Below are 15,402 nucleotides of genomic sequence, written 5' to 3' on the forward strand. Positions count from 1 at the left end.
TTCTTGGAAGTGTACAGGAACAGAGGGATCCTGGGGTCCACGTACATAGATCCCTCAAAGTTGCCACCCAGGTTGATGAGGATGTTAAGAAGGCGTGTGTTGTATTGGCTTTCATTAACACGGGGATTGAGTTTAAGAGCCGCGAGGTTTTGCTGCAGCTTTATAAAACCCTAGTTAGACTGCACTTGGAATATTGCGTCCAGTTCTGGTCGCCTCATTATAGGAATGATGTGGATGCTTTGGAGAGGGTGCAGAGGAGATTTACCGGGATGCTGCCTGGACTGGAGGGCATGTCTTATGAAGAAAGGTTGAGGGAGCTCGGGCTTTTCTCACTGGAGCGAAGAAGGCATAGAGGTGACTTGATAGAGGTGTACAAGGTGATGAGAGGCTGGATAGAGTGGATAGCCAGAGACTTTTCCTCAGGATGGAAATGGCTGTCACGAGGGGACATAATTTTAAGGTGATTGGAAGAAGGTATAGAGGAGATGTCAGAGGTAGGTTCTTTACACAGAGTGGTGGATGTGTGGAATGCACTGCCAGTAGAGGTGGTGGAGTCAGAGTCATTAGGGACATTTAAGCGACTCTTAGGCACACATGGACAGCAGTAAATTGAAGGAGTGTAGGTTAGGTTGATCTTAGATTTGGATAAATGGTTGGAACAACATCGTGCGCTGAAGGGCCTGTACTGTGCTGTACTGTTCTATGAGCCCCATTGGGAGATCAATGAGTGATTCCTCATGATCCTTGTGAGGATTATTACAAAACATTACGTTATTTACATGGAGTTTACACCCATTCAATTTAAAAATCAGTCATGTGGCCGGGAGAGAAGCGTTCACTGGATGCTTTATTTCAAGTGCATAAGAGACTTTTGGGAACATTGGGTGTAAATACCCTTGGGTATTTTTTATGTTAATGCATACTTTTGTAATCTTTGTAATGGTTCAAAAGGTAGGACCGATAAATGTTTGAGAAATGAAATAGTCTATCAAATTAAGACATTTTTAAAAAATGGAAACATGTTAAGAATTGGGGAAAATAAGATAAAAACAACAAAGTAAAACAGGGAGTTGTTTAGAGGCAGATGTTTGGAGAAATAATGAGATGCAAATTCACCTTTCAGCAGAAAACAAGTCTTTTACATATTTGATTAGAGAAAACAATGAGGTTGTAGAGGTGGTAACTTTAAAGTGGAGCAATAAGGAAATGGACATGTACTTGCCAAAAGCCAACTCCACAGGCTGAATAACATCAAAGGGCAACAGTATAACTGTAGAACCCTAAGTAAGACAAGAGAGAGAATCAGCTTTCATCTGAACTGCATCAAGTTGCAGATATATTCTTCCGAAAGAAACAGCTATTTTTCTCCCTTCACTGAACCAGAAGGCTCTTTTCCCAGACAAATAGTGACGGCTGTGTGTACCATCTACAAAGACTGCACAATGTTTAGCCCCATACGCAACTCCTCAAATTTTGAAGCAGTCTATGTCCAAATGCATCAAGACCTGGACAGTATTCAGGTTTGGGCTGACAAATGGCAAGTAACATTCACGCTACTCAAGTGGTGACCTTGACCTAGTTGTAATTATTTGCTGGATTTGACACAAGTTAGTTAAAATTGGACGTTGTTTGGGAAAAGGGGTGTCTGAGTTGAGGTAAACATAAGTGGTTTTATGTAAAATTATGCAATCATCAGTATACTTATGTGCCATGGTGTATTATAGTCCTTCTTGTCGTGTGTGTGTTTCTCTTTTCAGTTCAGAAATAATCTTTATTAATTGTTCACGCAATGACAAGACTGTTTGTCACTGGGTTGTACACCGTTCCTCACATTTTACCAGAAAAACACATATGCAACAACAAGCTGGTGTTCCAAGATACCCTTCTGGGTTTGGGATACCCTCGCATTTAACATCGTGATTCGTAACACTAAAGAACTTTGGTGAGTTCCTGCAGTGCATCTTGTAGTACACACAGCTGTCACTGTTTGTCGGTGGTGGAGGGAGTGAATGTTTGTGGAAGGGATATCAGTCAAGCGGACTGCTTTGTTCTGAATACTATCAAGCTTCTTGAATGTTATTGGCGCTGCACTTATCTAGGCAAGTGGAGAATATTCCATTATACTCTTGGTTTGTGCCTTCGAGATGATCAACAAGCTTTGGGGAGTCAGGAGGTGAGTTACGTGCCGCAGAATTCCTAGCCTGATTATATGGCTAGTCCAGATCAGTTTCTGGTCAATGGTAACTCCCAGAACGTTGATAGTGGGGGATTCAGTGATGGAAATGCCATTGAATGTCAAGGAATGATGATTAGATCCTCTCTTTGGAGATTGTCATTGCCTGGCACTTGAGTAGTGTGAATGTTACTTGCCACTTGTCTGCCCAAACTTGAATATTGTCCAGGTCTTGATGAATTTGGACATCAATATTTGAGGAGTCGCATAGGTACAGAATATTGTGCAGTCATTAGCTAACATCCCCACTTCTGACCTTATGATGGGAGGAAGATCATTGATGAAGCAATTGAAGATGAAGATGGTTGGGCCTAGGACACTACCCTGAGGAACCCCTGCAATGATGTCCTGGAGCTGAGATAATTGACCTCCATCCACCACAATCATCTTTCTTTGTGCCAGGCATGACTCCAATCAGTAGAGGGATTTCTCCCAGATTCCCATTGACTCCAGTTTAGCTAGGGTTCCTTGATGTCATACTTGGTCAGATGTTGCCTTGTTGTCAAGGGCAGTCATTCTCACCTCACCATTGGCATTTTCGTTGTTTGAACCAAGGGTATAATGAGGTCAGGACCTGACTGACTCTGGTAGAACCCAAACTGAGCATCCGTGAACAGGTTATTATTGAGTAAGTGCTGCTTGATAGTGCTGTTGATGGCCCCTTCAATCGTAGATGTGACTCCATGATGGGGCATTAGGCATTCTGTGATTGATTCTGTAATTGGAGGGCAGCAAGGCGGCACAGTGGTTAGCATTGCTGCCTACGGTGCTGAGGAACTGGGTTCGAATCCCGGCCCTGGGTCACTGTCCGTGTGGAGTTTGCACATACTCCCCGTGTCTGCATGGGTTTCACCCCCACAATCCAAAAATGTGCAGGTTAGGTGGATTGGCCACGCTAAATTGCCCCTTCATTGGAAAAAATAATCGGCTACTCTAAATTTGTATTAAAAAAAGATTCTGTAATTGGACAGCATTTACTGAAAAATCTCAACTATGCTAATAATTGCACTAACAACCAATTGAATATTATTAGTTGTGCTTGCAATGTAGCTCACTTAAGCTTTTTAGAAACTACATATATTCATATGTAAGGCCTCTGAAAGTGAAAAGAACCTAGCCCAGCATTACACCTTTTTCACCAAAACTAAAGTTTAGGGATCAACTGATCCATGGTACCCTCCACATGGCAATGTCTCAGCCAATCAGAATCAACTTGTTTGCTTTGAATTTAAACAAAAACTTGGGGGCTAACTGTTCCCTGATGCATCAAAACCAGAGTTCACTTGCCAACCAATCAGAACCTCTTTTCTCATGAAATATAGGTATGTTGTTCCCTTTGAAATTTGGTATTCTTGTGATTCTGTCCTGGTGAAAAGCTTTGATAATGTTTCTTTTTTCAACAATACTCATTATTAAGTTTTTTCAATTTAATAAAATTGTACTTTTTATTTGTCTATTTTTCTGTTTCTGAATTGAATCTTTCCATCTCTCCTTTTTATTACTCTTTCTGTACCCGATTTAACATTGAATGCACTATTCTAACTTCCACTTCCTGTTTCAGACTGCACTGTTCATTTAACAATCTTTGATCTCATTTGTTAAGAAGATGAGCTATTACTTGTCCTATTCAAACAGATCTCAAATGTCCCGCCATTTCCATCTCCCATTTAAAGCAACTTGCAGTAAAAGTTTGCATGGAAATTAAATCGGCTGGTCAAGTCCAACTAATGGGCACCTTCACCATCATAGATTATCATAGAATTTACAGTGCAGAAGGAGGCCATTTAGCCCATCGAGTCTGCACCGGCTCTTGGAAAGAGCACCCTACCCAAGGTCAACATCTCCACCCTATCCCCATAACCCAGTAACCCACCCAATACTAAGGGCAATTTTGGACACTAAGGGCAATTTATCATGGCCAGCCCACCTAACCTGCACATCTTTGGACTGTGGGAGGAAACCAGAGCACCCGGACGAAACCCACGCAGATACGGGGAGGATGTGCAGACTCCGCACAGACAGTGACCCAAGCCGGGAATCGAACCCAGGACAGACCGTGTTGTCATCTCTGGTTTGCTGCCAGTGTCACGTGCCACGAGATGAGGAATAGGGAGAGAGTGCAGTTCAACTCGTGGCTAAAGGGATGGTGTCAGAGGGTGGGTTTCAGTTGCTTCGATAATTGCAGCACGTTCTGGGCAGGGTGGGACCTGTACAAACTGGATGGGTTACACCTGAACCAGAGGGGCACCAATACCCTAGGAGGAAACTTTGCTACAGCTCTTCGGAGGGGTTTAAAATAATTTGGCAGGGGCATGGGAAACTGATTTGTAGTCCAGGAGAAAGTCTTGCTGGAGTTCAGGAAGTTGAGGCTAGTGCAGTACTGAGGAAGGTACCAAGGTCACAAGAGTAGACCTGCAGGCATGAAGGTGGATTGAAGTGTGTCTATTTCAATGCGAGGAGGATGAGGAATAAGGTTGGTGAAGCAATTGTGCTAACCACAATGCTACCGTGCTGCCCCACCAGCTGCTGTAAATTCTGGCCCATTGTGTTTCGAAATTGATGTATTCAAATAAATATGGCAACCTGACTTTATCTTTAAAATTTGAGCAGACATTGTGCAGTTGTTTTGAAGTTGGATTTGAACTGTTAAGTTGCTTCTTCATTAGGAGGCAGTAATGCCCAGTATTCATATTCAAAGTGTTCATATGTGCAAAATCGGATGCTCTAATCATCCTGTATCAAAAATTAGAACAGTGATTTTAAATATGCGATAAGTCTGAAGGTGATAAATGTATAGAAAGTATAAATGGTGCGTTTCTTTATTTTTCCCTTCACTAGCAAACAACTCTGGATAAATTGCTTGAAGTAGAAGAATGTGGTGACTATCGTCCTCGAACTCCAACTGGGCTCAGCTCTAGTGTCTCTGCAAGGGTTTCCTCCCTCTTGCTGAATCTACTTGATCTGGTGGACCAATATTGGAATGGTTCAAGATCTCTTCAGTCAAACCAGAGGTTTCTTAGTAAGTTGCCTGTCAGGATTGGTAGATGTGCTCATGTGGTCTTTAATACAGAGAGATATATAATTCAAGCTTCATTTATTGCCTGAAAATATGTTTTAGTGGAAAATGGCACCTTTTTAAAAAAATATTTTTTTATTCTCCTTTTTCACATTTGCTCTCAAATTTACACCCACCAACAATAAACAATAATCAGTAACAAATACGTCAATCCCCATATCAATAACAACAGTCCCATCCTCCCACCAAAACCCAAACATTAGCCCACATGTTCACACAAACAAATGAGAAAAAGGAATTGGGGGTCATCCATAGTCGCCATTAACATAGACAGCCCTCCTCCCCCGAACCCTCCCACTCACACGCCCCAATTAATGTTCGATGTTATCCAGTTCTTGAAAGGGCATAATGAATAATGCCCATGAATTGTAGAACCCTTCCATCCTTCCCCTCAGTTCAAACTTAACCTTCTCAAGAGTCAAGAATTCCAACAGGTCCCCCTGCCACGCCAGGGCACAGGGGGGAACCTACCCGGATCCGCCTTTGGGCAATCAACGAGGTGAAGGCTACAACATCTGCCTCCGCAGCCGTTTCCAACCCTGGCTGGTCCGACATCCCGAATATGGCCCGAGTCCAGTTACACGTGCACCACTTCAGAAATTACCCTGAAAACCACCTTCCAGTAATCCTCTGCACCAAAACATATGAATGTGATTACCGCCCCCCCCCCCCCCCCCCCCCCCCAACGTTCACACAGATCTTCTACTACTTCAAAGAATCGGTTCATCCTCGCTCTCGTGAGGTGTGCTCTGTATACCACCTTCAGCTGTATCAGCCCCAACCTCGCACACGAGGTGGAGGCATTCACTGTCCGGTGCACCTCACACCAGAGCCCCTCCGCCATATCCTCTCCCAACTCTTCCTCCCACTTTCCTTTGATCCCTTCCAGTGGTGACTTCTCCTCTTCCAAAATAGCTCCATAAACCGCTGACAATACCCCCTACTCCAGTCCCCCTGTTGTCAGCACCTCCTCCAGCAATGTGGAGGCCGGCTCCACCGGGAAGCTCTATCTCCTTTCTGGCAAAATCTCAAACCTGCATGTATCTCAACGTTTCCCCCTGCTCCAGACAATACTTTGCTTCCAGCTCCTTGAATCCTGAAAACCGATCCCTAAGAAACAAATCTTTTAGTGTCTTAATCCCCTTCTCCGCCCATTTCCGAAAATTTCCATCCCACGTCCCTGGCTCAAATCTGTGGTTCCCCCGAATCGGCATTTCCCTTGACCCTGCCCCCAACCCGAAGTGTTGGTGAAACTGCCTCCAAATTCTCAATGAAGCTATTATTACCAGACTCGCTGAGTATTTCTCCGGGGCTATCGGGAGCGGCGCTGTTGCTAGTACTTTCAATCCCGACCCCCTGTACAAACTCTCCTCCATTCTGACCCACTGGGAATCAACCCCTCTGACCCAGCTCCGCATCTTCCCCACATTCGCCGCCCAGTAGTAATACATCAGGTTCGGAAAACCCAAACCCCCTGCCTGCCTTCCCCTCTGTAGCAGCACCTTTCTAACTCTGGCCACCTTCCCTCCCCATATGAACAGAAATAATCCTTCCCTCAACCTCTCTGAAAAAGCCTTTGGCAGGAAAATCAGGCATTGAAAAATAAACAGAAATCGCGGCAACACATTCATTTTAACCGCCTGTACCCGACCCGCCAGTGACAGAGGGAGACCATCCCACCTTGCCAGATCAGCTTTCACTCTCCCCACCAAACTAGAAATGTTGTACCTGCAGATTTCCGCCCCCCCCCCCCACCACTCCCGGACAACCTGCACCTCCAGGTACCTAAAGTGAGTCCCTGCCTACAGAATGTCAGCCCCCCCCCCCACCCCTGCCCCCACTTCCGGCTGAGGCACCACAAAACTGAATTACCTTTTGATGAATATCAGGGAATTAATTGCATATGCATAAATTTTTATGTTACATAGTACAAAGTTAGTGCATTAACTTTGGGATTTTTGGCTTTTTAAAAATAAATTTAGAGTATCCAATTTTTTTTCCCAATCAACAGACAATTTAGAGTGGCCGATTCATCTAACCTGCACATCATTTTGGGTTGTGGGGGTGACACCCACGCAGACACAGGGAGAATGTCCAAAGTCCACACGGACAGTGACCCGGGCTGGAATCTAATTTGGGTCCTCTGAGCTGTGAGGCAGCAGTGCTAACCACTGCGCCACCATGCCACCCTGGGATTTTTGGCTTTGGATGCAGAAGAAATGTGTGTTGATTTATTCACTTTGTCAATTATAGCACTGAAAAGATTACATTTACAAATTAGTGGTACTGAAAGATACCGAGGGATTAGAATTTAGGTGACATGCCTATCCAGATTTCTTGGCAATGCAATTTTGATTTGACATTTAAAGAGCATTATTACTGGGATGATCTTATCCATCTTAGCACAGCACATGCTTTGTAGCCCCCCCCCCCCCCCCCCACCCCCCTGCTCCCACTCAGGAGTAAATACATATTTTGTTATTTTATTTTTGAAGGAGTGGTACCGAAATTAAAGTGTGAATATTGTGAGATTTATTATAGATTTGTTTATTGGCATATCAGTTCTGAAATAAACCAGTTTGTTTTACATTCAACCTCATTTCACTAAATGTTGCCTTTCTGAAGACTAGAGAAATTAATCTGGTTAACTAGTTTATATAAAAGGAGGTCTCATTGACCACTGATCATACTAGCCTATGTCTAGATAAAGGCATAAGGGACTTAGCACCTGTGGTGCTGAAATTTGTAGCACTTGGTTTGAGGATAATTTTATCATTATGCTGTATCAACATTCTTAAATCATAAGCTAAGAATATTTCCACCATAATGCACAGCTATTTTAAAATCAACTTTGTAACACCCAGCAGAATTTCTATCCTATGTTAATGATCTTAAAAGGATCTAATCTCTAATTAGATTATCTTCCAAGGGTTAATGTCTCATTAAAAAACAAGCAACAACTGTTACTTATAGAGTACCTTTAACTTCGTAAACTGTCCCAAATCACTTGACAGGAGTGTTATCAAACAAATTTGACACTCTGTAATATAAAAAGATATTATTACTGCAAATTATTTTGTTGAAGCTTTTCATCTTGTACTCATCAGGACAACTGCAAGTATACCAATACCAATGAAAACAACTTTATACTGTATCAGTTGACAAGTAGACTCTGGTAGAGACATTGTCAGAGAATGCACCAGTTGATGGTGACTGACAGTTAATTGCTGAAATTTGAACCAGGCAGCTTGGCCCTAATTGATCAAGGCATTTCCCTGTGAAATAAACCAGGGAATGGCTATCACTTGTTTTACTCAGCTGAAACAGGTGCAATGTGCGTACAAGTTCTGACTGTCTGCAAAGAATAGGATTCTTTGTGTAGATAATTATAGCTTCCAGTACATGCACATGTGCCACACTGTGAGCCTGGCTGACTATGTTAAATTGGTTGTTAGCATTGTTTTAGCACACTGAGGATTATTTTGCAATCTCACTTATTTTAATAATCGACATTCTCTTCGGTGTAAAATTGTTGAGGTCCCTGACATTAGTATTCTTGCGATTGTCCTGGTGAGTGCGATTGTCCTGGTGAGTGCAAGATAACTGACAAAATGTCTTTTTTTAAGCAATACTCAAGTTCTGTACTACCAAAAGATTATTTATAAAAGAGATATTAGGTCAGCTGGCCAAAATCTCAGTCAAAAGTGTCCAAAAGGAAGAAAGTGAATGAATTCAAGAGCTTGGGGCCTTGGCCATCAATGGTAAAATGATTAAAATTGGGAATGTCCTGAACCACTAGCTTCTCAAAAGTGATTAGGGATGGGCTACAAATACTTGTCTAACCAGCGATGACCACATCCCATGAATGAATGAACAGGTGCAGCAGGCAATAATGGTATGGACCTTCATAGCGAGAGGACTCGAGTATAGGATCAGCCCCATGAAGGAATGAACAGGTGCAGCAGGCAATAATGGTATGGACCATCATAGAGAGAGGATTCGAGTATAGAAGCAGGAATGTCTTGCTGCAATTTTACAGGGCATTGGTGAGACCACACCTGGATATTGTGTGCAGTTTTGGTTTCCTTATCTGAGGAAGGATGCCCTTGCTCTAGAGGGAGTGCAAAGAAGGTTACCAGATTGATTGGTAACTGAAATGGCAGGACTGACTTATGAGGAGAGATTGAGTCGGTTAGGAGTTCAGAAGAATGAGGGGGTGATCTCATAGAAATCTATAAAATTCTAACAGGACTAGACAGGGGAGATGCAGGAACAATATTCCCGATGGTGGGGTTGTCCAGAACCAGGGGTGTCACAGTCTGTAGTTACAGGTAGGCCATTTAGGACAGAGTTGCGGAGGCATTTTTTTACCCAGAGAATAGTGAGCCTGTTGAATTCGCTACCACATAAAGTAGTTGAGACCAAAACATTGTATATTTTCAAGAAACAATTAGGGGAAAAGGGCATCAATGGATATGGGGACGGCAGGAACAAGCTATTGAGTTGAATGATCAGCCAAATGGCCTCCACCTGCTCGTATTTTTAAAAAAAATATTTTTATTCATTTATTTATTTTTACAATATATAAACTCATTCAACTTTATTCAATTTTCATCAACCCACTGTTTTATTTATATCAAACCCCACCGCCACTCCCATTTGCTGATGACTACCAGTTCTTAAAGGAGATAAACAGCCTCCACCTTGAATAGAACCCCTCCTCCGACCCCCTAATGGAGTACTTAATTTTCTCCAGATGCAGAAACTCCCAACAGATCTCTCACCCACACTGTCGCCCCTGATGGCTTTGGAGCCCGCAACTGAGCAAAATCCTCCACGGGCTCGGCGCCACCCTCACCCCTAAAATCTCTGACATTATCTTGACAAACGACTGCAAGAACTTACCCAATTTCAGACAGGACCAGAACGTGTGTATGTGGTTTGTTGGCCCCCTTGAACACAGTTCACATCTGTCCTCCACCTCAGTAAAAAACCCACTCATGTGTTTTGGTCATATGCACTCTGCACACCACTTTAAACTGAATCAGGCTCAGTCTCGCACACAAGGAGTAGAGTTTATCCTAGGTAAGGCCTCAATAACCCCCCCTTCAAATGCATCGCCCAACACTTCTTCCCAGTTCCTCTTTCCTACAGCAAGCCCCTCTCCATCAACTGCCCATTGATATCCAAAATCTTCCCTGCCCGTATCTCATTCTCAGACACTATCTTGTCCATCAGTGAGGAGTGGCAACCGAAGAAACATAGCCAGCTCCTTCCACACAAAGTTCCTAACCTGTAAATACCTGAAACCATTTCACCTGGAAACTGAAACTTTTCCGCCAATTCCTTCAACCGCGCAAATCTATTCTACACAAACAAATCCCTAAACCTCTCTACCCACTCCAGTCCCAGCCCCTGTACGTCAGAGTCAAATCCCACTGGGATAAATCTGTGGTTCCTACATATAGACATCCACAACAACATTGATTCTGGCTTAAAGTGTTATCTAAACTGGTTCCAGACTCTTAACGAGGCAAGTACCACAGGACTCTTTAGAGTACCTGGCCAGTGAGAATGGAAGAGGAGCCTACACAAATGCCCTCAAATTTGATCCTGTACAGGAAGCTGCGTCCTTCTGCCCCACACAAACCCTTCCTCCATGACCCATTTACGAACCTTCTCTATATTCACCATCCAGTAGTAGTTCCTCAAATTCAGCAACGCCAATCTTCCTGACCACCTATCCCTCTGCAAAAATTCCACACAGTGATCCGGAGCCGGGATCGAACCGGGGTCCTTGCCGCCGTGAGGCAGGAGTGCTAACCACCGCCACCGTGCCGCTCCTACAATCCTAGTCTTAAGAGTATCCCACAGAGCCAGATTCCTCGCCCACCTAAAATGGCCACCGCCACCTCCCTCCACCCAATAGCTCAATAAAGAAACCTTCACCATCAGCAGCCATATCCTAGTCTTAAGGGAATCCCACAGGGATTTGCTTCGCAAATATTCCAGGCCCACCCAAAATGGCCACCGCCACCTCCCTCCACCCAGTAGCTCAAAAAGAAACCTTCACCGTCAGCAGCCTTCCCACTAACCACCCTTCTCCTCCCCCATCCCAAACAAATAAACCTAACTGCCCTAGGCTTCTTATCCCAACTCACAAAGAAAATAACTCCCGCCCCTCCAAATAACGAGCCATGGCATTATCCCCCACTCTGCATCTGTTAAGCAGCATATCTGCTAGCAGGGTGACCTGCACCTGGGGAGAAATGCCACTTGCATATAAAAACATTCTACACAGCCCCCCTACCTGAACCTATTCTTAACTTTGTACCTCAAACTGGTCATTCCCCACACCCATTCCCTGCACCCTCACGCTCCCCACCATTTGCTTTAACACATCCAAAAACCCAAACTTCAAACACATTATAACAGATATTACAGAACGATATAACCGGAAAATCCAATGAGAACAACACTTAAATACACTGCCAAAACGTAATTATGCAGATCATTCAAATGACCCCATTCCATGTTCCTTGCCAAAGTTTATCGCTGCCTCTGGTATGTCGAAATAATGGTCTCTACCCCCGTGCATGACCCACAGCTGGGTATATCATTCCAAACTGTACCTTGCTCCTCAAAAGAGTAGACTTGGCCATATTAAACCCGGCCCTCCATTTTGCCAGTTTGAGCCCCAAGTCCTGGTAGATTCTAACGGTGTGGCTTTCCCAATTGCACTCTCGTGTTTCTTTCACTCACCTCAGGATATTTTCTTTGTCCGATTACCTGTGTAGCTGGAGTATGATCGCCCTTGGCGGCTCACTGGCTCTGTGCTCCTTCCTCAGCGACTGATGGGCCCGGTCCACTTCAGGAGGGCATGCAAAGACCCCCTCCCCCACCAGCTGCTCGAACATCTTTGCCACGTTTTCTGTAGCCTTCGCTCCTTCTATGCCCATGGGCAGCCCAACAATACAGTTTGTCGTCTGGAGTGGTTCTCCAGGTCGTCAATCTTGGCCTTCATCGTTTTTTGCCTCTCCGACATTATCATCACCTCTGCCTCCAAGGAGAAAATCCGATCCTCATGATCAGTGACCATCTCCTCCACCTTCTGGATTGACGAATTTTGCGCTGCCATCTGCTGTTCCACCCATTCCAGGGCTGCCAAAATTAGTTCAGTCACTTTCGCCAGATCCTCAGTGATTGTCTTCCTTTGCTTCTTAAATTTTGTCAACAGGAACTCCACCAATTTTTCAGTCATCCACTGAGCGGGCAACGCTGCCACAGGTCCCCCCCCCCGCCATGTTTTCCCCTCCTGCGCCATGTGTGTCTTCAGAGACCGAAGAATGCCCTTTACCCGACACACTCCTCGTTTGATACCGCTTCAACATCCCACACCGGAGGATGAATCCTAGTTCTTCCAGAGTACTATTTTTCCACCTGCACAGCTTGCGCAAAAGGTTTCGCGCGAAAAGGCCAGGAATGTTTTTCCTGGCCTTTCATCATTTGATGTGGTTTGGCGCTGCTCTATTTTTACTGTGGATTGCTCAGTGTTCACGCTTGTTGCATGGATTGTCTCCTTCAGTCAAAGAACTAAAGATGCAGACCGAACAATATATGGAATGTACCAGTAGGGCAAGGGCAACTGATTAATAGTTATAAAAACTGGAAAAACTCAGCAGGTTTGGCAGCACCTGTGGAAATAATGTTGACCTGGGTCATATATTTTCCTCCCATAAGATAATTAGAGGTTAAGCATCTTTTGAAATATGATATTCTATAATATATAATCTCACATTTTTATCGTTTGTTGTACAACTGTTTTCAGCTTAAATTCATTGGCATAATTTTATTTATATTGCTGCAGTTTTACACACAATCATATCTTTCCAATTACTATTATTCTGAAACTCGCATCACCTTATGAACATTTACTTTCAAATATAGTTGAAGTGCCATGACATTGTTTCCAAAACGTAAAAATATGTTGGACTTAATTAATTTTGTCATTACTTGCATTATCCTTGTTCAATGATAGCGTTTTAGATAGTTTACCATTCCTAATTAACACCTTATTCTTAACTATAGCTCCAGCTCATGAAATGCTGTCCAATCTGACTAACTCCGTGTCCATGCCAAAAGTGCAAAGTCTAGAGAAAAAGGTGAAAGCATTGACTGAAGAAAACAAATCTTTGTTGACCAGAACAGGCTTTGGCTTGGACACAGCAGAATTGCAGCGTGTAAAGCATCAATTATCTCAGAAACAAGATGATATGGTAAGTAGCGTTTTAAACTTGGTTATTACAGATCTTGTCCAAAAACAGTTTGACAATTTCATTTTATACTTTAGGGAGTCCTTACCTGGAGATATGAAAAATTTTCTTTCAAATAAATGTCCACAAAGTCAAATAATGAATATTTTGAGAACTGGGTAATCAATTGGTACACAAACAAAAAAGGACAAAAGCTCAATTGCCAAAAATTGCAGTTACATTCTGCATTCCTAATTAATCTTCAGATGTCTTGGGTAGAATTACAGAAGTGTATATTACAAAGGCTATTATCCCCAGCCCACCAGGATTTAGTGTAGTTCAGGGATTTTCATGGATTTGCAGGTCTCATGTGCTTTCTGAAGTCTGCCAGCAAACCCCGTCAGGTTTGCGAGGGGCCTCCTACGAGGACTCTTCTTTCGATGGCATGCTATGCCCAATTGAGGACATGATAGAAGGCACGGAAAGGAATGGTGCCCTTGCATCTGACCTACCCCCGTGACCCCCAATCTGTTCCATGTTATTTGAATCAAAATTAAGGTTCAATGTATACAGGTGGGGAACATTCACTGGATAAAGACTTGAATGCTTATATAAAGAGAACTTATTGCCATTGCTAGTTGGGCTGATATTTAGTTGGAGAGTTGAGGTGTCCATTTGTAATGTCTCATTTTGTGAATAAATGTAATGCTAAGTAAAGATTGACTTTTTGGCCTCCTACTTCATTGACTAGTTGTAAGAAATCTTAAAACTGCACTCGCCTCTCTCCACAGATCCAGCAATGATCCTTGGTCAAGGCATGAGAGCATTACAGATGGCAGCCACTGCCCCCAGTGCTTTTCCTATAATGTAGAGCTGCCAACCTCGCTTTGGCCAGTAAATGCACTGTCAACTGATACTACTATTCTTTATTGCAGTTATGAAATTATGTGTAATTTCAATTGTGACCATCTGAATTGTGCATGGTGACAAATCTGCACAACAATAATAATTTCTTCCATTTGATATGTAAGTGGATGCCAGATAGTCGTATAAGGAAGCAAATAAACAACAGAGGTAAACCTTCTACCCAATGCTTTGGTAGTATGCAGTGCTGTAGGTTTCAGAGGTAAACAAGTGGATCACTGAAGTTATCGTAACAGTTTGCTTCCAATTTTTTTCCAAGGAGAATTTGAAAGGAAGGCTAGCAAAAATCTTGGATGAAAACAATAAGCTGCGTTCTCAACTAACAAGCTTGGAACTTGCTAATTGTGCTGGAAATCATCTACAGAACAGTAAATCACTTTTATTTTTATATTGAAAGATTATTGCAGTTATGATAAACCAGTTGGCAGCACGGTAGCATAGTGGTTAGCACAGTTGCTTCACAACTTCAGGGTCCCAGGTTCGATTCCCGACTTGGGTTACTGTCTGTGCGGAGTCTGCACATTCTCCCCGTGTGTGCGTGGGTTTCCTCTGGGTGCTCCGGTTTCCTCCCACAGTCCAAAGATGTGTGGGATAGATGGATTGGCCATGCTAAATTGCCCTTCGTGTCCCAAAAAACGGTTAATTGGGGTTACTGGGTTAAGGGGATGGGGTGAAGGAAGTGTGTGCTTGAGTGGGGTTCTCTTTCCAAGGGCCGGTGCAGACTCGATGGGCCGAATGGCCTCCTTCTGCACTGTAAATTCTATGATTCAATTAATGCAAAAATCTAATTTTTGTTCACTGAATTAATTATTAGTAACCTTGCAGAAAAAATGTATTTTGAAGCATCTTCGTAGATTATTGACTTTTCCTGATATGGTCATTTGGTTATAATACCATGGTGGGGTATGGTGGCTTTG

General features: G+C 43.3%; 1 protein-coding gene across 6 annotated transcripts in view; it reads left to right on the forward strand.

Moving 5' to 3' along the window:
- LOC119971381 (centrosomal protein of 72 kDa-like) overlaps positions 1-15,402 on the forward strand; it is a 179,775-nt gene that overhangs the window by 113,249 nt on the left and 51,124 nt on the right. For 4 of the 6 annotated variants that reach the window (XM_038806830.1, XM_038806833.1, XM_038806836.1 and 1 more), the window contains 3 exons: positions 5,072-5,252; positions 13,398-13,585; positions 14,745-14,853. In XM_038806830.1, coding sequence (XP_038662758.1) covers positions 5,072-5,252; positions 13,398-13,585; positions 14,745-14,853 — 478 coding nt within the window. Of the gene's footprint in view, positions 1-5,071; positions 5,253-13,397; positions 13,586-14,352; positions 14,716-14,744; positions 14,854-15,402 lie in introns of those variants that run through there. The other 2 variants (XM_038806831.1, XM_038806834.1) reach the window with 2 other exon arrangements.

Source organism: Scyliorhinus canicula, chromosome 9, assembly GCF_902713615.1.
Source record: "Scyliorhinus canicula chromosome 9, sScyCan1.1, whole genome shotgun sequence".
NCBI classification, from domain to species: Eukaryota; Metazoa; Chordata; class Chondrichthyes; order Carcharhiniformes; family Scyliorhinidae; genus Scyliorhinus; species Scyliorhinus canicula.